Source organism: Sphaeramia orbicularis, chromosome 13 (assembly GCF_902148855.1).
Source record: "Sphaeramia orbicularis chromosome 13, fSphaOr1.1, whole genome shotgun sequence".
Classification (NCBI taxonomy): Eukaryota; Metazoa; Chordata; class Actinopteri; order Kurtiformes; family Apogonidae; genus Sphaeramia; species Sphaeramia orbicularis.
Genome location: NC_043969.1, coordinates 50,959,653 through 50,986,287, shown reverse-complemented (window position 1 = coordinate 50,986,287; position 26,635 = coordinate 50,959,653). Strand labels below are relative to the sequence as shown.

The 26,635-nt window shown below is 36.0% G+C and overlaps 1 protein-coding gene across 1 annotated transcript in view; it reads left to right on the top strand.

Annotated features, from left to right (window-relative positions):
- The window catches only part of dlc (deltaC), a 72,738-nt gene that overhangs the window by 12,911 nt on the left and 33,192 nt on the right, over nucleotides 1-26,635 (top strand). The window contains exon 5 of the mRNA XM_030152792.1: nucleotides 13,560-13,751. Within this exon, the coding sequence (XP_030008652.1) occupies nucleotides 13,560-13,751 (192 nt within the window). The remainder of the gene's footprint in view (nucleotides 1-13,559; nucleotides 13,752-26,635) is intronic.

Sequence of the window (26,635 nt, the reverse complement as noted above, 5' to 3'; positions counted from 1 at the left end):
GTAGATGATACAGTTAATACAGTTGATATAGTTGTTACAGTTGATATAGATTATACGGTTGATTCACTTGACACAGTTGATATATGTTACACAGTTGATACAGTTGAGGTAGATGATACAGTTGATACAGCTGATATAGTTGTTACAGTTGATTTAGATTATACAGTTGATTCAGTTCATACAGTTGATATATTTTACACAGTTGATATAGTTGATACAGGAGATGTAGATGCTACAGTTGATGTAGTTGTTACAGTTGATATAGGTGATTCAGTTGATGCAATTGATACAGTTGACATAATTGATGTAGATGATACAGTTAATGCAGTTGATATAGTTGATACAGTTGATGTAGATGACACAGTTGAAAGAGATACAGTTTATACAGTTGATATATTCTATACAGGTGATATAGGTGATACAGTTGATATAGATGACACAGTTGATACAGCTGAAAGAGATACAGTTTATACAGCTGATATATTCTATACAGGTGATACAGGTGATTCAGTTGATGTAGATGATACAGTTGATATAGATGAACAGCTGATATAGTTGATATAGATGATACAGTTGATGCAGTTCATATATTTTATACAGTTGATATAGTTGATGTCGGTGATAAAGTTGATACAGCTGATGTCGATGATGTAGTTGATGCAGTCAGTACAGTTGATATATGTTATGCAGTTGATGCAGTTGATATAGTTGATACCGTTGATATATTTTATAAACTTGATACAGTTGGTGCAATTGATATAGTTGATACAGTTGATATAGATGATGGAGTTGATGCAGCTGATATATTTGATATAGTTGTGACAGTTTATACAGTTGATATCGTTGGTTCAGTAATTTAGATGATATAGGTGATGCAGTTGATAAAGTTGATATACTTGATGTAGATGATGCAGTCAATACAGCTGATACATTTGATATAGTTGTTACAGTTGATGCAATTGATACAGATGATGTAGGTGATCCAGTTAATGCAGTTGATACAGTTGATATAGTTAATATATTTTATGAACTTTATACAGTTGATACAGTTGATGTAGTTGATATAGTTGATATATTTTATACAGTTGATATAGTTGATACAGTTTATGTAGATGATACAGTTGTTATAGTTGATATAGATACAGTACACACAGTTAATATATTTCATACAGTTGATTTAGATTAGACAGTTGATATAGTTGATACAGTTACTACAGTTGATATGTTTTATACAGTTAATACAGTTGATATAGTTCATACAGTTGATGCAGTTGATATAGTTTATACAGCTGGTATATTTTATAAACTTGATACAGTTGGTGGAGTTGATATTGTTGTGACAGTTGATTCAGTTGATATTGATGATAGAGCTGATGCTGCTGATAATGTTGATATAGTTGTGACAGTTGATATAGTTGATGTAGATGATACAATTGATGTAGATGCAAAAGTTGATGTAGTTGATAAAGTTGATATAGTTGATGTAGATGATACAGTTGTTATAGCTGATACAGTTGATGTAGATGATGCAGTCGATGCAGTTGATATAGTTTGTGTAGTTGTTACAGTTGATATAGATGATATAGTTGATGCAGTTGATGTAGTTCATACAGTTGATGCAGCTGATATAGTTGATACAGTTTATACCGCTGATGTAGTGAATATAGTTGATACAGTTTTTACAGTTGACATAGATGACACAGTTGATTTATTTTACACAGTTGATATGTTGATACAGTTGATACCGTTGATGCAGTTGATATGTTTTATACAGATGATACAATTTATACAGTTGATACTCCGGATACAGTTGATACACCGGATACAGTTGATATAGTTGTTACAGTTGATATAGATGATGCAGTTGATACAGTTTATATAGATGATATAGTTGTTACAGTTGATGCAGATGATACCGTTGATATAGATCATCTTGTTGTTACAATTGATGTAGATGATACCGTTGATACAGTTGATATACATGATACAGTTGATACAGTTTACATAGATGATATAGTTGTTACAGTTCCTGTAGATGATACCATTAATGCAGTTGATATCGATGATATAGTTGATACAGTTGATATAGTTCATAAAGTTGATGCAGCTGATATTGTTGGTACAGTTTATACAGTTGATGCAGTTGATATAGCTGATACAGTTGTTACAGTTGATACAGATGACACAGTTGATATAGATGATCTTGTTGTTACAATTGATGTCGATGATACCGTTGATATAGTTGATACAGCTGATTTATTTTACACAGCTGATATGTTGATACAGTTGATACCATTGATGCAGTTGATATGTTTTATACAGATGATTCAATTCATACAGTTGACACATCGGATACAGTTGATATAGTTGTTACAGTTGATATAGATGATGCAGTTGATATAGATGAAATAGTTGTTACAGTTGATGTAGATGATACCGTTGATACAGTTGATATCGATCATACAGTTGATGCAGCTGATATAGTTGATACAGTTTATATAGTTGATGCAGTTGATATAGTTGATACAGTTGTTACAGTTGATATAGATGATCTTGTTGTTACAGTCGATGTAGCTGATACAGTTGATATAGGTGATATAGTAGATACAGTTGATTTACTTTATACAGTTGATATGTTGATACAATTGATACCATTGATGCAGTTGATATGTTTTATACAGATGATACAATTTATACAGTTGATACAGTTTATATAGTTGATGCAGTTGATATAGTTAATACAATTGATATAGTTGATACAGTTGATGCAGTTGACACAATAGATGCAGTTGACACAGCTGATATAGTTGATGCAGTTGATATAATTGATACAGTTGTTACAGTTGATATAGATGATACAGTTGATATAGATGATCTTGTTGTTATAATTGATGTTGATTAAACCGTTGATATAGTTGATACAGCTGATTTATTTTACACACTTCATATGTTGATACAGTTGATACCGTTGATGCAGTGCATATGTTTCATACAGATGTTACAATTTATACAGTTGATACACCGGATACAGTTGATATAGTTGTTACAGTTGATATAGATGATGCAGTTGGTACAGTTGATATAGTTGATGTAGTTGTTACAGCTGATGTAGATGATACAGTTGATACAGATCCTATAGTTGATACAGTTGATATAGTTCATACAGTTGATGCAGCTGATATAATTGATATAGTTGATACAGTTGTTACAGTTGATATAGGTGATACAGTTGATATAGATGATCTTGTTACAATTGATGTAGATGATACCGTTGATACAGTTGATTTATTTTATACAGTTGATATGTTGATACAATTGATACCGTTGATGCAGTTGATATGTTTTATACAGATGATACAATTTTTACAGTTGATACAGTCTATACGTTTAATGCAGTTGATACAGTTGATATAGTTCATACAGTTGACGCACTTGATATAGTTGATACAGTTGATAGAGTTGATGCAGTTGATGTAGATGATACAGTTGATATAGTTAACACAGTTGATATATTTTATACACTTGATATAGTTGATATAGTTGATACAGTTGATGCAGGTGGTTCATTTTATACAGATGATACAGTTTATACAGTTGAAACAATTGATATAGATGATTGATACCATTGCTATAGTTCATACAGTTATTACTGTTGATATACTTTATACAGTTGTTACAGTTGATATAGATGATACAGGTGATGCAGTTGCAACAGTTGACATAGTTGATGTATTTTATACAGTTGATACAGTTGTTATAGTTGATATTGATGATATAGTTGTTACAGTTGATGTAGATGATACTGTTGATATAGAAAATATAGTTGATTTATTTGATACAGTTGATATATTGATACAATTGATGCAGTTGATACGTTTTATGCAGATGATACAATTTATACAGTTGATATAGTTGGTGCAGTTGATATAGTTGATACAGTTGATATAGTTTATTCAAATGATTAAGTTGAAATAATTGATATAGTTGATAGAGTTGATGTCGACGATACAGTTAGTACAGTTAATATATTTTATACACTTGATACAGTTAATATAGTTGATACATTTGATGCAGTTGATGCATTTTATACAGATGACACAGTTTATACAGTTGATAAAACTGATATAGATGATGCAGTTGATACCGTTGATACAGTTTATGTAGTTTTTACAGTTAATATAGATGATGCAGTTGATGCAGTTAATACAGCTGACATAGTTGATACAGTTTACATAGTTGATGTATTTTATACATTTGATACAGTTTATATAGTTGTTACAGTTGATATAGATGATACAGTTGATGTAGTTGATATAGATGAGACGGTTGATATCGATGCTATAGTTGATATGTTTTTTCCAGTTGATATAGTTGATACAGTTGATGTAGATGATACAGTTGATACAGCTGACATAGTTGATAAAGTTTATCCATTTGATATATTTTATACATTTGATCCAATTTTCATAGTTGATACAGTTGACATAGTTGATATAGATGATACAGTTGATACAGTTGATACAGTTGACACAGTTGATGTAGATGATACAGTCGATACAGTTGACATAGTTAATAAAGTTTATCCAGTTGATATATTTTATACATTTGATCCAATTTACATAGTTGATACAGTTGACATAGTTGATATAGAGGATACAGTTGACACAGTTGATGTAGATGATACAGTCGATACAGTTGACATAGTTAATAAAGTTTATCCAGTTGATATATTTTATACATTTGATCCAATTTACATAGTTGATACAGTTGACATAGTTGATATAGATGATACAGTTGATATAGATACACTTTATACAGTATACATAGTTGATACAGTTTATATAGATACAGTTTATAGGATTGATTTATTATATACAGTTGATATAGTTGATGTAGGTGATACTGTTGATACAGTTGATATAGATACAGTTTATACAGTTGATAGATTATATACACATCCACATCCAGAGGGGCCAGCTGAGGTGGCGCGGGCATCTGTTTCGGATCCCTCCTGGACGCCTCCCCGGGGAGGTGTTCCAGGCATGTCCCACCGGGAGGAGACCTCGGGGAAGACCTAGGACACGCTGGACAGACCATGTCTGTGGGCTGGACTGGGAACGCCTCGGGGTCCCCCCGGAAGAACCGGAGGAGGAGTCTGGGGAGAGGGAAGTCTGGGCGTCCCTGCTGAGACTGTTACCCCCATGACCCAGCCCCGGATAAAGCAGAAGATGGATGGATGGATGGATGGATATGTATTATATACAGTTTATGTATTTGACACAGTTGATGTAGATGAACAGTTGATACAGTTTACACAGTTGATTCAGATGTATACAACAGGGCAGCTGTGGTCCAGTTGGTGGAGCAGGTTGTCCAATGACCGAAGGGTCAGTGGTTCAAATCCTGGCTCTGACTGTCCACCTGTCGAAGTGTCCTTGGGCAATACACTGAACCCTAATGTCTCCCAGTAGGACCTGGCACATACTGGTGTGTGTGTGTGTGTGTGTGTGTGTGTGTGTGTGAATGGGTGAATGTGAGGGTTTGGAAAGCACTTTAGGCTCCATGAAGGTGTTTACCATTTTAGATGACACAGTTGATGCAGTTTATACAGTGTACACAGTTGATGCAGTTGATATTGATTACACAGTTGATATATATGATGCAGATGATATAGTTGATGCAGTTGATACAGTTTACACGGTTGATGCAGATGATATTGATTATAAAGTTGATATAGATGATGCAGTTGATATTGATTATACAGTTGATATAGTTGATGCAGTTGATACAGTTTACACAGTTAATGCAGTTAATATTGATTATACAGTTGATACAGTTGATATAGATGATGCAGTTGATATAGTGGATGCAGTTGATTCAGTTTACACAGCTGATGCTCTTGATATAGATTAGACAATTGATATAGATGATACAGTTAATACTGTTGATACAGTTTATACAGCTGAAGTAGTCGATGTAGTTGATACAGCTGATATAGATGATACAGTTAATACAGATGATACAATTGATACAGATGATACAGTTGATATAGTTGATGCAGTTTACACAGTTTATATGGTTGATATAGATGATACAATTGATATGGTTTATACACTTTACACAGTTTATATAGTTGATATAGATGATACAGTTAATATAGATGGTACATCTGTTGCAGCTGATGAAGTTTATACAGTTGATATAAATGATAGTTGATACAGTTGATATAGCTGATAAATGTTATACTGTTAATATAGTTGATACAGTTGATGTAGTTGATACAGCTGATATAGATGATACAGTTGATATTGTTGGTGCAGTTGATGTAGATGGTACAGTTAATACAGTTGATACAGATGATACAATTGATACAGTTGATATAGATGATACAATTGATACAATCGATATAGTTTATACAGTTTATATCGTTGATATAGATGATACAGTTGACGCAGTTGATACAGTTTATTGAGTTTATATAGATTATAAGGTTGATACAGTTGGTATAGATGATACACTTGATATAGTTGAAAGTTTATGCAGTTTATGTAGTTGATGCAGTTGATGCAATTGATAGAGTGGATATACAGGGAGTATCAGAAAAATGTAGACTCTCAGAAAAAACAACGTAAAACCAAGCTGTGGAAACATTTCTAAAATCTGTTCATCAGGGTTTATAATAATAATAATAATAATAATAATATTACATGTAATTGTCCTTTATTGACACCAGTGTCCTGGTTCAGTTTTCATGGTTCAGTTAACAACAATAGTTTGAATAATGCAAAATAAAAGTCTTCTGTCCATGGAGGTGTAAGGGTTAATATGAGATCTTTCTATAAAGTTGATATACTTCATACAGTTAATATAGTTTATATAGGTGATGCAGTTGATATAGCTGATTCAGCTGATACTATTGATTCAGTTGATGCAGTTAATATAGTTGAGACAGTTGATATAGTTTACATAGTTTATACAGTTGATGCAGTGTATACAGCTGGTATATTTGAAACAACTTGTACAGTTTAAACAGTTGAGGCAGTTGATATAGTTGATACAGTTGATGCCTTTGATACAGCTGATATAGTTTATACAGTTCATGCAGTTGATACAGTTGATGTAGTTTATACAGTTGATACAGTTGATATAGCTGATGCCACTGATATAGTTGATAGAGTTGATGCCTTTGATGCAGTTGATATAGTTTATACAGTTGATGCAGTTGATACAGTTGATGTAATTTATACAGTTGATGCAGCTGATATAGTTGTTTCCGTTGATACAGTTGATGCCTTTGATACAGTTGACGCTGTTGATGCAGTTGATATAGTTGATGCCTTTGATGCAGTTGATATAGTTGATTCCGCTGATACGGTTTATACAGTTGATGCCTTTGATACAGTTGATTCAGTTGATGCAGTTGATATAGTTGAGACAGTTGATATAGTTTACATAGGTTATACAGCTGATGCAGTTTATACAGCTGGTATAGTTGATACAACTTGTACAGTATAAACAGTTGATACAGTTGATGCAGTTGATATGGTTGATGCAGGTGATATAGTTGATACAGTTGATGCCTTTGATATAGTCAATATAGTTTATACAGTTCATGCAGTTGATGCAGTTGATGTATTTTATACAATTGATGTAGTTGATGTAGCTAATGCCATTGATACAGTTGATATAGTTGATACAGTTGATGCCTTTGATGCAGTTGATACAGTTTATACAGTTCATGCAATTGATACAGTTGATGTAGTTTACACAGTTGATGCAGCTGATATAGTTGATTCCGTTGATACGGTTGATACAGTTGATGCCTTTGATACAGTTGATGCTGTTGATGCCTTTGATATAGTTGATGCAGCTGATACAGTAGATATAGTTGATACAGTTGACAGAGATGATACAGTTAATATAATTGATACAGTTGATGCCTTTGATACAGTTGATATAGGCGGTGCAGTTGATAGGGTTGATGTAGTTCATATACTTGATACAGCTCATAGTTGATATAGTTGTTTCAATTGATATTGTTGATATAGCTGATGCTGTTGATATAGTTAATATAGTTGATACAGTTGATGCTTTTGATACAGTTGTTGGAGTTAATGCAGTTGATACAGTTGATATATATGATACAGTTGATAGTTGATATAATTGGTGCAATTGATATAGTTGATACAGTTGATATAGTTGGTGCAGTTGATATAGTTGATATAGTTGGTGCAGTTGATACAATTGATATAGTTGTTGTAGTTGGTGCAGTTGATACAGTTGACATAGTTGGTGCAGTTGATACAGTTGAAATAGTTAAATCAGTTGATACAGTTGATAAAGTTGGTGCAGTTGATACAGTTCACATAGTTGATATGGTTGATATACTTGATCTAGTTGATACAGTTGATACAATTAATATAGTTGATATAGTTGATATAGTTGGCGCAGTTGAAACAGTTCACATAGTTGATATACTTGATCTAGTTGATACAGTTGATACAATTAATATAGTTGATATAGTTGAATCAGTTGATACAGTTGGTGCAGTTGATACAGTTGATACAATTGATATAGTTGATACAGTTGATATAGTTGGTGCAGTTGATACAATTGATATAGTTGATATTGTTGATACAGTTGATATAGTAGGTGCAGTTGATACAGTTGATATAGTATATATAGCTGATACAGTTGATATAGTTGGTGAAGTGTATAAAGTTGATGCAGTTGATGTAGTAGATACAATTGATACAGTTGATATAGTTGAATCAGTTGATAGAGTTAATGTAGTTAGTGCAGTTGATATAGTTGATATAGTTGGTGCAGTTGATACAGTTGATATAGGTGGTGCAGTTGATACAGCTGATATAGTTGATATAGTTGAATCAGTTGATACAGTTAGTGCAGTTGATACAGTTGATACAATTGATATAGTTGATACAGTTGATATAGTTGGTGCAGTTGATAAAATTGATATAGTTGATACAGTTGATATAGTTGGTGCAGTTGATACAGTTGATATAGTATATATAGCTGATACAGCTGATATAGTTGATATAGTTGGGGAAGTGTATAAAGTTGATGCAGTTGATGTAGTTGATACAGTTGATACAGTTGATATAGTTGAATCAGTTGATAGAGTTGATGTAGTTAGTGCAGTTGATATAGTTGATATAGTTAATATAGTTGATATAGTTGATATAGTTGGTGCAGTTGATACAGTTGATATAGGTGGTGCAGTTGATACAGCTGATATAGTTGATATAGTTGGTGCAGTTGATACAATTGATATAGTTGATACAGTTGATACAATTGATGTAGTTGATATAGTTGGCGCAGTTGATACAGTTGATATCATTGATGTAGTTGGTGCAGTTAATACAGTTGATATAGTTGATATAGTTGGTGAAGTGTATATAGTTGATGCATTTGATATAGGTGAATCAGTTGATGCAGTTGATACAGTAGATATAGTTGGTGAAGTGTATATAGTTGATGCAGCTGATATAGTTGAATCAGTTGATGCAGTTGATACAGTAGATATAGTTGATATAGTTGGTGAAGTGTATATAGTTGATGCAGTTGATATAGTTGAATCAGCTGATGCAGTTGATATAGTTGTTCACTTATTCTGCCATATTTGAGTTCTTGTATTGAAGTATGGGGCAACACATATATGAGGAACACAAAGCCATTGTTTCTAATGTTAATTTCAGGGAACATACAAATGAGTTGTTTGTTAAATCAGGATTATTTACGTTTAAAGAATTATCTGAATTAAGGACATTGTTGATTGTCTTTAGAGCAAGAAACGGACTTTTGCAAATTTGCAGAGATGATTTGTTTTAGTATGACAGGATGAAGAACATAGAAGGAGGTTTAATTTTAAACAGCAAAGGGTTCGGACTAATGAGAAGCAAATGTGTATTTGTGTTGTGGCTGTCAGAATGTGGAATTCTTTGGCAGAGGAAGAGAAGAGCTGGACAAATATTTTTTTCAGTTTAAGAGTTTGTATAAGGAAAGAATAGAGAAGCTTTATAAAAGCATGTAATGAAATAATTTAACTTATGGATGTTAGAATTGTTTTATTTGAATTGACTATCATGTAAACGGTTTACTGTAATAACGGTAATGGCAACTTATCTGATGGAAGCAGATGTTTCAAGAAAGGGGCAGGTATTATAAGTTTTCTTCATCCTGTTCCTTTCCAATCATTTAGATCGGAATGAATGAATAAAATGAAATGAAATCGTTGGTGCAGTTGATACATTTGATATAGTTGATACAGTTGATATAGTTGATATAGTTGAATCAATTGATACAGTTGATATAGTTGACACAGTTGATATAGCTGATATAGTTTGTGCAGTTGATACAGTTGATATAGTTGATACAGTTGATATAGTTGGTGCAGTTGATATAGTTGAATCAGTTGATAGAGTTGATATAGTTGGTGCAGTTGATACAGTTGATATAGTTGATACAGTTGATATAGTTGGTGCAGTTGATATATTTGATACAGATGGTGCAGTTGATATAGTTGAATCAGTTGATAGAGTTGATATAGTTGGTGCAGTTGATACAGTTGATATAGTTGATATAGTTGGTGCAGTTGATACAGCTGATATAGTTGAATCAGTTAATATAGTTGATATAGTTGATACAGTTGATATAGTCGATATAGTTGGTGCAGATGATACAGTTGATATAGTTGAATCAGTTGATACAGTTGATATAGCTGGTGCAGTTGATACAGTTGAAATAGTTGAATCAGTTGATACAGTTGATAAAGTTGATGCAGTTGATACAGTTCATATAGTTGATATACTTGATCTAGTTGATACAGTTGATACAATTAATATAGTTTATATAGGTGATATAGTTGGTGCAGTTGATACAGTTGATATAGTTGGTGCAGTTGATGCAGATGATATAATTGAATCAGCTGATATAGTTGAATCAGTTGATGCAGTTCATATGGTTGGTGCAGTTGATATAGTTGGTGCAGTTGATACAGTTGATATAGTTGATACAGTAGTTGATATATTTGGTGCAGTTGATACAGTTGATATAGTTGATATAGTTGGTGCTGTTGATATAGTTGATATAGTTGGTGCAGTTGATACAGTTGATACAGTTGATATAGTTGGTGCTGTTGATATAGTTGATACAGTTGATGCAGTTGATGTTGTTGAAGTGTATATAGTTGATGCAGTTGATACAGTTGATACAGTTGATATAGTTGATATAGTTGGTGCAGTTGGTGCAGTTGATACAGTTGATATAGTTGGTGCAGTTGAAACAGTTGATATAGTTGGTGCAGTTGATACAGTTGATATAGTTGGTGCAGTTGATACAGTTGATATAGTTGATGTAGTTGGTGCAGTTGACACAGTTGATATAGTTGGTGCAGTTGATATAGTTGAATCAGTTGATACAGTTGATATAATTGGTGCAGTTGATACAGTTGATATAGTTGAATCAGTTCACAGAGTTGATATAATTGGTGCAGTTGATATAGTTGGTGCTGTTGATACAGTTGATATTCTTGGTGAAGTGTACATAGTTGATGCAGTTGATATAGTTGATATAGTTGGTGCAGTTGAAACAGTTGATATAGTTGAATCAGTTGATACAGTTGATATAGTTGGTGCAGTTGAAACAGTTGATATAGTTGGTGCAGTTGATACAGTTGATATAGTTGGTGCAGTTGATATAGTTGAATCAATTGATACAGTTGATATAGTTGGTGCAGTTGATACAGTTGATATAATTGATATAGTTGGTGCAGTTGATACAGTTGATATAGCTGGTGCAGTTGATATAGTTGAATCAGTTGATACAGTTGATATAGTTGGTGCAGTTGATATAGTTGGTGCAGTTGATACAGTTGATAAAGTTGATATAGTTGATACAGTTGATATAGTTGGTGCAGTTGATACAGTTGATATAGTTGACTCAGTTGACAGAGTTGATATAGTTGATAAAGTTAATACAGTTGATATAGTTGGTGCTGTTGATACAGTTGATATTGTTGGTGAAGTGTACATAGTTGATGCAGTTGATATAGTTGATACAGTTGATATAGTTGATACAGTTGATGCAGTTGACGTAGTTAAATCAGTTGATATAGTTGGTGCAGTTGATAAAGTTAATACAGTTGATATAGTTGGTGCAGTTGATATAGTTGGTGCTGTTGATACAGTTGATATTGTTGGTGAAGTGTATATAGTTGATGCAGTTGATACAGTTGATATAGTTGATACAGTTGATGCAGTTGACATAGTTAAATCAGTTGATATAGTTGGTGCAGTTGATACAGTTGATAGAGTTGATATAGTTGATATAGTTGATACAGTTGACACAGGTGATGCAGTTGACACAGTTGATACAGTTGACACAGTCGATACAGTTGACACAGTTGATGCAGTTGACACAGTCGATACAGTTGACACAGTTGATGCAGTTGACACAGTTGACACAGTTGATACAGTTGACACAGTTGATACAGTTGACACAGTTGACACAGCTGATACAGTTGACACAGTCGATACAGTTGATACAGTTGATACAGTTGACACAGTCGATACAGTTGACACAGTTGATGCAGTTGACACAGTTGACACAGTTGATACAGTTGACACAGTTGACACAGCTGATACAGTTGACACAGTTGATACAGTTGACACAGTCGATACAGTTGACACAGTTGATGCAGTTGACACAGTTGACACAGTTGATACAGTTGACACAGTTGACACAGCTGATACAGTTGTGGGTGTTGACATGCTTTTGCTGGTTGATCCATTGCATGTCAACAGTAAAAACATCAGCCTACATAGTTTTTTTTTTTTACAGTACTGTGACCCCATCCTCCTCCTGACTCTGCCTCTAACGTTTCTTCAGATTGAGAGGGGGGAGGGAGGAGGGAGGAGGGAGGAGGGAGGAGGGAGGAGGGAGGAGGGAGGAAGGCGGACGGGGGCTGAATAATGGGAGCTTTGGCGCTTCTTTTTTTTTTTTTTTTTTTTTCCAGCGGTCTGTAAATTGTTAAGTCAAGCAGTTGTCGACGCCGTCCTTGGCCCTGGTGGAAGACCAAGACCACAACAAAGATCTGAGCGGCTTCTTGTCGTTTGCAGTGTGTGTGTGTTGGCTCTTTTGTTTTGAGCTCAACAATGGGCCCCTGGTTGCCCCCCCCAGGCACCCCCCCCCCCCCTCAACCCGCCAGCTTTAACAGGGGCACGCGCTGGAGCTTAATGTGCGCTGCCTTGCGTGAAAAGAGACGGCATGTGTTTGCTTTGTTGTGTGGGCCAGCTGCTTCGTTTCACCTACTTAACAGCACTTGTTAGGGAGGTGTGGTGTGTGTGTGTGTGTGTTGGGGGGGGGGGGGGGGGTTCGTTGTTTTGTGTTTCGACTGCGGAACATGAGACACACACATGCACTCATAGTCATTTTCTTTCTTTCACCCTTCCCTTTCTCCTTTTCCCTCTCTTCCTTTGACCCCCCCCCCCCCCCCCCCCCCCCCCCCCCCCCCCCCCAACTCCACCTCCTCCCATCAGCCATCTGTGCCGCAGGGTGCAGTGACATGCACGGGTTCTGCGACTCTCCCGGGGAGTGCGTGTGTCGCCAGGGCTGGCAGGGCGACCGATGCGACGAGTGCGCCCGACACCCCGGCTGCGTCCACGGAACCTGCCAACAACCCTGGCAATGCAACTGCAAGGAGGGCTGGGGAGGCCTGTACTGCAACCAAGGTGTGTACAGAACCCCAGAGGACCGCTGAGTCCATAGACCCGGGTCCACAAAGACCGGCTGTTCATGAAGTGTGGACCCCAGGCCCATCCGTAGTGCCTTTGGTCCATGGTCCATCTGAGCTAAACTTTACCGATGTTTCCTAAACGTGTTCCAAACACAAGTTTGTCCATTCAATCCCAAATGTGCTGATTAGTTTTTCTTGTCTTTTCTGGTAGATGTCAGTAGAAGTCCTTCCGTAAACACAAACATAAATCTGTGTTTTGAATCTAGACTGCTTGTTACCATGCAAAAAAATCTTTAATTAAGCAAAAAAAAACCTTTAATTAAGCAAAAATAATCTTGAATTGAGAAAAAAATAATCTTGAATAAAGCAAAACAAAATCTTGAATTAAGCAAAAAAAAAGAAAAAAATCTTGATTTAACCAAAAATCTGCCAGTGCATGTGCTTGCATTATCCTCTCTGTTCTTCACTGCAAATTTCGAAGAAAGGATTCGGTGGTGGCGCAATTAGGTTCCAGCGGCTCGATGTCCCTAATCATCGATCTGAATTTCGTTTGATGTACTGTACACTGTACTGTGCTGGCAAATGACAATAAATGCTATTCTGGAACAAGTGAAAATAATCTTGGTAAGATTTTTGAAATCAGATTTTGCAGATCTATTGTCTGTAAACCCAGATCGAGTCGCATTAAGACGGAATCAGATGCAGAACGAGTCATTAGTCTCTTTCCCATCGTCCATCTGAGCTAAACTGTCCCATATTTATATAAATGTGTTCCAAACACAAGTGTGTGATGTTGGTTTGTCCATTCGATCCCAAATGTGCTGATGAGTTTCTTTCTTCTGGTAGATGTCAGTAGAAGTCCTTCCATGAACACGAATAATAATAATAACAATAATGGATTAGATTTATATAGCGCTTTTCTATGAACACATACTCAAACGGTGCACAGTGGATCCATTATTCTTTCACTCTCACATTCTCACTCTGGTGGGGGTAAACTACAACCACAGCTGCCCTGGGGCAGACAGTTTGCGCCTACGGCCCCTCCCACCACCGAACATTCATACACCAGTGTGAGTAGTAGCACTTCTTGCCCAAAGACACAATAGCACATGGACAGAGCGGGATTCGAACCGCCAACCCTTCGGTTATTGAACAACCCGCTCTACCATCTGAGCCATGGCCGCCCTAACCAACATAAATCTGTGTTGTTTTGAATCTAGAATGCTGGTTCCCCCTCTGTCGCCTACTAAATTCTAAACTGATGTGGTTTCCTGGTGTGTCAACCAAGGTTATTATCATGAACGAAAACTAACGAAATGACGAAAACTAGAATTGTAAAAACCTTTTCGTTAACTGAAATAAATAAAAACTATAATTAAAAGAAAAAAAAAACAATAACTAACTGAAACTGTATTGTGTGTTAACAAAACTAACTAAAACGGAAAAAAGTTATGGATAAAATTCCCTTTGTTTTCGTCTTTGTCAATGTCGGATTGATATGAAATTGATTTATTTCATTCGAGCAATTTTATCCAGTGGCACCATATGACACTTGACGGTCCGTCACTTGTGGTTTCCAGTCGTCTTCTGGTCCCCACTCTACCTGGAAACATGGAGACTAAAGTTGGGAGAAAGCAGCAGAGTCCTGTCTGGGATTTATTTGAATACGACGACAGAGAAGAAGAGAAAAGAGACGACTGAACTGAAATTAATCCTAAAACTAAACTAAAACTAAGCATTTAGAAAAAAAACAAAAATTAATAAAAACTATCAAACCTGCTCTAAAAACAAATTAAAACGAACTGAATTAGAGAAAAAAAAAGTCAAAACTAAATAAAACTAAACTATAATGAAAAATAGGACCAATGGCCCTGTAGCTTACCGGCCAAATTCAAAGCTTTGGGAAATGTATCCAGATCCATTTATTCTCCCCCAGTTCTGTGTATTTATTCTATTACAGAAATAGTCCATGTTTTGGTCATATTCCAATCAGATCTGTAAAAAATTCTAATTCACACTTGATATCATTGATACTGATTTATTGGATCAATCCACTTCCTATCTCTTAAAATGAGAAAATTTTTCAAAGTCACACCAAATCCAGAATCAGATCCAGATCGAAATAATTTCACTAACTTTTGTTGACATCATCATAAAGAAGCTGTATACCAAGTTTGACGTCAATTGGAATTGTAGTTTCAGAGAAGAAGATGATTGAAATTTTTGTGACAGACGACAATAGCTTACGGCCTGTTGGCCGGTAAGCTAAAAAATCCCAAACTATTAGAACCCACATAAACACATGTTTGGGTTCAACTCCTCTTCTTCTCTTGTTCTAACATCTGTTTGTTTGGGTCAGGTGACTCTAAATGGACTCACAGGTCTTTCCAGTACAGTTTTGGGTCATATACCAATTTCGCTACGCCTGAAAAACCACCTCTTGCAAGCGCAAAAACTTTTCCGCGAAAACAAGTTTTGGCAAAATTGTCATTTTTCCATTAGACAAATTTTTATGGAGAAAATAGTAAATAAACTGAACTTCTACTGACCCTTTGCACCAACGTCACAGTTATCATGTGACTAGGGCTGCAGTTCCATGGTGGACGGCAAAAGCAACACAACAAACAAACGAATGAGCGACGGATTCTGTCTACAGCACTGAAAATAACGTTTTGGAGTTGTCCTGCGAAGTGACTCACCTTAGTGGACGGCACAAAGAACACTATTTGGAGAAGCTAGCGATAGCAGGGCTAGCTACAGACCCATACCTTCTGCCTCCTGGTGTGTTTACGGATCTAACAAAATCCTCCAGTTTAAAGCAGACGATCTGTTCCATTCTGTTCTAAATGCAGTGTCCCCATACACAGGTGTGATCTAAAGCAGACTACAGTCTGGATGATCCCAGTTCTTAGTCTCAGGTTCGATTCCCCAGTCGCTGTACTGCGCTCATGGCAGAGGAATGGATCTCATAATGGTAAAGGTCAGATACAGCTAACGTTAGCTTGCTAGCTGTGTATGTTTTGAACATGTTTCCTCATCATGCCATCCAAACTCAAACAGACTGGAACCAAAAGCAGCTCTAATGAACCAACACTGTGTAATAATGTGAGTGTGTGTCCTCAGTATGAGCTCTGCTGTTGTAGTGTCTGCTGTTCTACTGTCTACACACAGTCATATGAACAGTTCCACCACTAGAACACATGGAACAGCATCAGGACAAGAACAGTAGGACATAGAACATAGTGGAGCTGGTCCAAAGGCAGACAGGACAACAGCAGAGCTGATACTGAAGGGACTGATGACACACACTGGAACACAGTGGATCATAGGAGGTAACCCAGTCTACCACCGAGCTAGCATTAGGTGGAGCTAATGCTAATGCTGTGGACACAAACACAGCCTGTTCTGTCTGTAATATCAGCTCCATCAGATCCAGGCTCTGTCTGGAACCAGCTGAAACCATGGATGGAACTGTTGTGTGCCACCGCTGGACGTGGAAAGCAGGTTAAAAAACCAACAAAAACGACAACGTTCAGATCAAATTCCATATTAGCCGGTTTACTGCTCAGTGTGCAGTCTGGCACTTCCACCGTCCGTCATGGCGCTCATTTGTGGCGCGAACAGAGCGTGACGTAACGCGCAGAAGGTCGATAGTGCCGTTTCTAACCTTCATGGAGCCCACAGTGGTTTACAAACACTCCCATTCACGTTCATACACCAGTGGGCGTCTGCTGCCATCTAAGGCTCTACCAGGTCCAACTGTTCAGGGTTCCACATGTGGACAGTCAGAACCAGGACTGGAACCAGCGCTCACCAACTGAGCCACAGCCGCCCAAGTTCTGCTCCCCCAGTGTGAGGAGAAGTAACGGATGTCTGACACGCACAGGACGAAGACAGTTTTACTGTCTGTATTATCCATATGTACATACAGAAGTACACAGAAGTACACAGAAATATACAGAAGTACACAGAAGTATACAGAAATATACAGAAGTACACAGAAATATACAGAAGTACACAGAAGTATACAGAAATATACAGAAGTACACAGAAGTACACAGAAATATACAGAAGTACACAGAAGTATACAGAAATATACAGAAGTACACAGAAATATACAGAAGTACACAGAAGTACACAGAAATATACAGAAGTACACAGAAGTACACAGAAATATACAGAAGTACAAAGAAGTACACAGAAATATACAGAAATATACAGAAGTACACAGAAGTACACAGAAGTACACAGAAGTACACAGAAGTATACAGAAGTATACAGAAATATACAGAAGTACACAGAAGTATACAGAAATATACAGAAGTACACAGAAATATACAGAAGTACACAGAAGTATACAGAAATATACAGAAGTACACAGAAATATACAGAAGTACACAGAAGTATACAGAAATATACAGAAGTACACAGAAGTATACAGAAATATACAGAAGTACACAGAAGTACACAGAAATATACAGAAGTACACAGAAATATACAGAAGTACACAGAAGTATACAGAAATATACAGAAGTACACAGAAATATACAGAAGTACACAGAAGTACACAGAAATATACAGAAGTACACAGAAGTACACAGAAATATACAGAAGTACACAGAAATATACAGAAGTACAAAGAAGTACACAGAAATATACAGAAATATACAGAAGTACACAGAAGTACACAGAAGTACACAGAAATATACAGAAGTACACAGAAGTATACAGAAGTATACAGAAATATACAGAAGTACACAGAAGTATACAGAAATATACAGAAGTACACAGAAATATACAGAAGTACACAGAAGTATACAGAAATATACAGAAGTACACAGAAATATACAGAAGTACACAGAAGTATACAGAAATATACAGAAGTACACAGAAGTATACAGAAATATACAGAAGTACACAGAAATATACAGAAGTACACAGAAATATACAGAAGTACACAGAAGTATACAGAAATATACAGAAGTATACAGAAATATACAGAAGTACACAGAAATATACAGAAGTACACAGAAGTATACAGAAATATACAGAAGTACACAGAAGTATACAGAAATATACAGAAGTACACAGAAGTATACAGAAGTACACAGAAGTATAGAGAAATATACAGAAGTACACAGAAGTATACAGAAATATACAGAAGTACACAGAAGTATACAGAAATATACAGAAGTACACAGAAATATACAGAAGTACACAGAAGTATACAGAAATATACAGAAGTACACAGAAGTACAACGAAGTATACAGAAGTACACAGAAGTATACAGAAATATACAGAAGTACACAGAAATATACAGAAGTACACAGAAGTATACAGAAATATACAGAAGTACACAGAAATATACAGAAGTACACAGAAGTATACAGAAATATACAGAAGTACACAGAAGTATACAGAAGTACACAGAAGTATACAGAAATATACAGAAGTATACAGAAGTACACAGAAGTGCACAGAAGTATACAGAAATATACAGAAGTACACAGAAGTATACAGAAATAAACAGAAGTACACAGAAATATACAGAAGTATACAGAAATATACAGAAGTACACAGAAGTATACAGAAATATACAGAAGTACACAGAAGTATACAGAAGTATACAGAAATATACAGAAATATACAGAAGTATACAGAAATATACAGAAGTACACAGAAGTATACAGAAGTACACAGAAATATACAGAAGTATACAGAAATATACAGAAGTACACAGAAGTACACAGAAGTATACAGAAATATACAGAAGTACACAGAAGTATAAAGAAGTATGCAGAAGTATACAGAAGTATACAGAAATATACAGAAGTATACAGAAGTACACAGAAGTATACGGAAGTACACAGAAGTACACAGAAGTATACAGAAGTACACAGAAGTATACAGAAGTATACAGAAATATACAGAAGTGCACAGAAATATACAGAAGTACACAGAAGTATACAGAAATATACAGAAGTATGCAGAAATATACAGAAGTACACAGAAGTACACAGAAATATACAGAAGTATACAGAAATATACAGAAGTATACAGAAGTACACAGAAATATACAGAAGTACACAGACATATACAGAAGTACACAGAAATATACAGAAATATACAGAAGTACACAGAAGTATACAGAAATATACAGAAGTATACAGAAGTACACAGAAATATACAGAAGTACACAGAAATATACAGAAGAATACAGAAGTACACAGAAATATACAGAAGTATACAGAAGTACACAGAAATATACAGAAGTACACAGAAGTACACAGAAATATACAGAAGTACACAGAAATATACAGATATATACAGAAGTACACAGAAGTATACAGAAGTCCACAGAAGTCCACAGAAATATACAAAAGTATACAGAAATATACAGAAGTACACAGAAGTATACAGAAATATACAGAAGTACACAGAAATATACAGAAGTACACAGAAGTATACAGAAATATACAGAAGTACACAGAAGTATACAGAAGTATACAGAAATATACAGAAGTACACAGACATATACAGAAATATACAGAAGTATATAGAAGTACACAGAAATATACAGAAGTACACAGACGTACACAGAAATATACAGAAATATCCAGAAGTACACAGAAGTACGCAGAAGTATACAGAAATATACAGAAGTATACAGAAGTACACAGAAGTACACAGAAGTATACAGAAATATACAGAAGTACACAGAAGTATACAGAAGTACACAGAAGTATACAGAGGTACACAGAAATATACAGAAGTATACAGAAATATACAGAAGTACACAGAAGTACACAGAAATATACAGAAGTACACAAAAGTATACAGAAGTACACAGAAGTATACAGAAATATACAGAAGTATACAGAAGTACACAGAAGTATACAGAAATATGCAGAAGTATACAGAAATATACATAAGTACACAGAAGTATACAGAAATATACAGAAGTATACAGAAGTATACAGAAATATACAAAAGTATATAGAAGTATACAGAAATATACAGAAGCACACAGAAGTATACAGAAATATACAGAAGTACACAGAAGTATACAGAGGTATACAGAAGTACACAGAAATATACAGAAGTACACAGAAGTATACAGAAATATACAGAAGTACACAGAAATATACAGAAGTACACAGAAGTACACAGAAATATACAGAAGTACACAGAAGTACACAGAAATATACAGAAGTACAAAGAAGTACACAGAAATATACAGAAATATACAGAAGTACACAGAAGTACACAGAAATATACAGAAATATACAGAAGTATACAGAAATATACAGAAGTACACAGAAGTACATGGAAGTATACAGAAATATACAGAAGTACACAGAAATATACAGAAGTATACAGAAATATACAGAAGTACACAAAAGTATACAGAAGTACACAGAAGTATACAGAAATATACAGTATACAGAAATATACAGAAGTACACAGAAGTATACAGAAATATACAGACGTATACAGAAGTATACAGAAATATGCAGAAGTATACAGAAATATACAGAAGTACACAGAAGTATACAGAAATATACAGACGTATACAGAAGTATACAGAAATATGCAGAAGTATACAGAAGTACACAGAAGTATACAGAAATATACAGTATACAGAAATATACAGAAGTACATAGAAGTATACAGAAATATACAGACGTATACAGAAATATACATAAGTATGCAGAAGTATACAGAAATATACAAAAGTACACAGAAGTATACAGAAATATACAGAAGCACACAGAAATATACAGAAGTATACAGAAGTATACAGAAATATACATGAGTATGCAGAAGTATACAGAAATATACAAAAGTATACAGAAGTATACAGAAATATACAGAAGTACACAGAAGTATACAGAAATATACAGAAGTATACAGAAGTACACAGAAGTATACAGAAATATACAGTATACAGAAGTATACAGAAATATGCAGAAGTATACAGAAATATACAGAAGTACACAGAAGTATACAGAAATATACATAAGTATGCAGAAGTATACAGAAATATACAAAAGTATACAGAAGTATACAGAAATATACAGAAGTACACAGAAATATACAGAAGTATACAGAAGCACACAGAAGTATACAGAAGTACACAGAAGTACATAGAAGTATACAGGAGTACACAGAAGTATACAGAGGTTTACAGAAGTATACAGAAATATACAGATGTACACAGAAGTACACAGAAGTATACAGAAGTATACAGAAATATACAGAAGTACACAGAAATATACAGAAGTACACAGAAGTATACAGAAGTATACAGAAATATACAGATGTACACAGAAGTACACAGAAGTATACAGAAGTACACAGAAGTATACAGAAATATACAGAAGTATACAGAAGTACACAGAAATATACAAAAGTACACAGAAGTATACAGAAGTACACAGAAGTACATAGAAGTATACAGGAGTACACAGAAGTATACAGAAATTTGCAGAAGTATACAGAAATATACAGACGTACAAAGAAGTATACAGAAATATACATAAGTATGCAGAAGTATACAGAAATATACAAAAGTATACAGAAGTATACAGAAATATACAGAAGTACACATAAGTATACAGAAATATACAGAAGTATACAGAGGTATACAGAAGTATGCAGAAATATACAGAAGTACACAGAAGTACACAGAAGTATACAGAAGTACACAGAAGTATATAGAAATATATAGAAGTACACAGAAGTACACAGAAGTATACAGAAATATACAGAAGTATACAGAAATATACAGAAGTACACAGAAGTATACAGAAGTATACAGAAGTACACAGAAATATACAGAAGTACACAGAAGTATACTGAAGTACACAGGAGTATACAGAAGTACACAGAAGTATACAGGAGTACACAGAAGTACACAGAAGTATACAAAAATATACAGAAGTATACAGAAATATACAGAAGTACACAGAAGTACACAAAAGTATACAGAAATATACAGAAGTACACAGAAGTATACAGAAATATACGGAAGTACACAGAAGTATACAGAAGTATACAGAAATATACAGAAGTACACAGAAGTATACAGAAATATATAGAAGTTCGCAGAAGTATACAGAAGTACACAGGAGTATACATAAGTACACAGAAGTACACAGAAGTATACAGGAGTACACAGAAGTATACAGAAATATACAGAAGTACACAGAAGTATACAGAAGTGCAAGAAGTACACAGTAGTATACAGAAATATACAGAAGTACACAGAAGTGCACAGAAGTATACAGAAGTACACAGAAGTATACAGAAGTACGCAAAAGTATGAAGAAGTACACATAAGTATACAGAAGCACACAGAAGTATACAGAAGTACACAGAAGTACACAGAAATATACAGAAGTATACAGAAGTACACAGAAGTATACAGAAGTACACAGAAGTACACAGACGTATATAGAAGTATACAGAAGTATACAGAAGTACACAGAAGTATACAGAAGTACACAGAAGTATACAGGAGTACACAGAAGTACACAGAAGTATACAGAAATATACAGAAGTACACAGAAGTATACAGAAGTACAAGAAGTACACAGAAGTATACAGAAATACACAGAAGTGTACAGAAATTCACAGAAGTATACAGAAGTGCACAGAAGTACGCAGAAGTACACAGAAATATACAGAAGTACACAGAAGTATACAAAAGTAAACAGAAGTACATGGAAGTATACAGAAGTCCCCACGGTGCGAAATGAAGAAAGTAGAAAAAAACAGAATAGAATGTAACTACAAACACAATGTAACTATAAACACACTGTAACTATAAACACAATGTAACTATAAACACACTGTAACTATAAACACACTGTAACTATAAACACAATGTAACTATAAACAGCAGGGGGTTGAGGAGACAATAAATAGTCCATAAAGGTGCAACATTGAAGTTCAAATGTGATATAACTGGGGGGGGGGGGGGGGGGTTATTTCAAGAACATTTTCAGATTCAACTTTAGCCCAGATTTTCTAATGCTCCCACGTCTTGACAATACAAAAATGTGAAAAAAAAATTCAAATCAAGCCCAAACCCCCCCACCCTGAAAGTTACTTTTTCAACCCTGAAAACCTGGGTTTTTTGGCAACTTTCAAACCTTCTTCACTTTTGATAAAGTACAATGTATCACTATGTTCATGCTGGGCCCTTCAATGTTTTTTTGTGAGACGTGTAGGGATGGGAATAGAGAACCGGTTCTCAAAAAGAACCGGTTCCCAGTAGCTCGATTCCTTGGAATCGTTTGCCTGCCTGCTTAACGATTCTGCTAATCGATTCCGCCTTCGTTGTGCATGCGCGATGACGTCACACGTACGCTGCATTGTTTTGGTCAGAACGTAACCAACATGGCGTTGAGGCAGAAATGGTCCAAACAGACCACACCAGGTCCAAACAGACCACACCAGGTCTAAACAGACCACACCAGGTCCAAACAGACCACACCAGGTCCAAACAGACCACACCAGGTCCAAACAGACCACACCAGGTCCAAACAGACCACACCAGGTCCACTTACTTGGAACTCTGTCAAAGCGTCCATGTCTTCAAAAGAGTGAAATCCCTCCAATCTTCTCAAACATTTGTCCACATCATGTGAGTCATTTACAGGAATGTCACGTATTTCATTTGCTACTTAGCGGCGCTTGTGAACGTAGCGGCAGAGTGAATGCCGGGCCCAGTTCCGGTTCCGGTGTGGGCAACAAACGTCGTACCCAAATACAAGTTTCTGAAGGTAGGGGAAAGGAAATGAGGTGCACAACAACGGGAGTGAGCAGAGTCGAACCGGTTCCACGTAGTAAAAATGTGGCAACAGAGGAATTAGTAAGTCTTAAGTTTCGCTTTCACTGCATGCCGCCACCGCCCCCCTGAACCGGGCCATGTGTCATCTGTTCTTATTATTTGTACATATTGTATATGTTCTATTTTCTGTGCAGAGATGGAAATATAAAAGACAGTTAATGCAAACACACCTGTTTGTACTCTTTTATTCCCTCACCCAATGAGAATCGATAAGGAATCGGATCGATAAGCAAAATCGATAATGGAATCGGAATCTTTAAATTCTTAACGATTCCCATCCCTAGAGACATGTCATGTCTTCAGAGTGCTTTGCACTACAAAAGGTGTAGAGTCAAGGTCAAATTATAGGTCAAAGGTCACCCAAATGGTCCAAAATGCATGTTTGATGGAAGTGAGCTGTTAATGTGGGTTCTTCCAAATGTTGGACTCAGGTTCTCTCCTCAGAACACATCTACTGACCACAAACAACTGACATTCAATAAGACACATTAAACACAACTGTTTACTCAATGTATTTTCAATTAAATCAATCAAATTTTATTTACATAGCGCCAAATCATATCAAAAGTTCTCTCCTGACACTTCACATATAGAGTTGGTCCAAACCAGACTGAAGCCAATTTACAGAAACCAAACAGAATCCTCCAGGAGCTAACACTAGTGAGTGGAGACAGTGGAAGGAAAGAGGACCTTTAACAGCACAAACCTGGAGCAGAACCAGACTGTGGAGGATGGCCATCTGCCTTGACCAGTTGAGGTTAAAGAGAGAGAGTAAAGGAGGAGAAAAGAGAGAGCGACAGAGATCGAGAGACACTGGGGGAGAAGGGGGGAGGTAGGGGGAGACGCATGGATGCAGTTGATGCACAGATAACTGAACTAGAACATCTATGGAACTATAGAATAAACACTATCATAACTACATGGATAAGTGAGTGATGGCGACGAAGGAGGAGAGAGGCAGGACCACAGCGGCAGATCCATAGATGATCCAGGGAAAACCTGTGAGGAGATAAAGCAGAGACTCCAGGGAAGAAGTCAAGTCAGTAACATGTATTCACTGGGGCGTAAATAGAAGAGAAAATTAGGAGAGAAAAGGTCAGGGAGAAAGAGGAGCAGAGAGGAGGTCAGAGAGGAGGTCAGAGAGGAGGAGGAGCAGAGAGGAGGTCAGAGAGGAGGAGGAGCAGAGAGGAGCAGAGCTCAGTGTATCCAGATGAGTCTCCATCAGTCTCAGCCTATAGCAGCAGAACTCAGATCAGCCTGAGCTGCCCTACGTATAAGATTCATGAAAAAGGAACGTTTTGAATCTCCTCTTAAACATACAGAGGGTGTCTGCCTCCCGGACAGAGGCAGGAGGTGGTTCCACAATTGTGGAGCTTGATAGCTGAAGGCTCTGGCCCCCGTCCTACTTTTGGAGATTCTAGGGACCACCAGTGCACCTGCATGTGGACAGCGTAGTGCTGTAGATGGATTGTATGGAACTCAAAGCTCTTTCAGATAAGTAGGTGCCTGGACATGAAGGGCTTTGTAAGTGAGGAGGAGTATTTTGAAGTCTATCCTAGCTTTTACAGGGAGCCAGTGCAGAGAAGCCAACACAGGACAAATATGGTCTCTGATACTGGTTCTAGTCAGTACACAGGCAGCAGCATTTTGGATTAGCTGGAGGGTCTGTAAGGACTTTTTGGGACAGCCTGAGAGAAGTGAGTTACAATAATCTAGTCTGGATGGAATAAAAGCATGGACTGATTTTTCTGCATCGTTCTGTGTTAAAATATGTCTAATTTTAGTAATATTACGCAGATGAAAGAAAGCAGTTCCAGAAATCTGTTTTATGTGAGAGCTAAACAATAGATCCTGATCAAAAATAATGCCTAGATTCCTCACCGTGGTTTTGGGATCCAGGGTAACACCATCCACAGTGACTACTTCGCTGGACACTGCATCCCTAACAGTTTTTGGGCCAAACACAATGACTTCAGTTTTGTTTGAGTTTAACAGCAGAAAGTTGTTGGTCATTCAA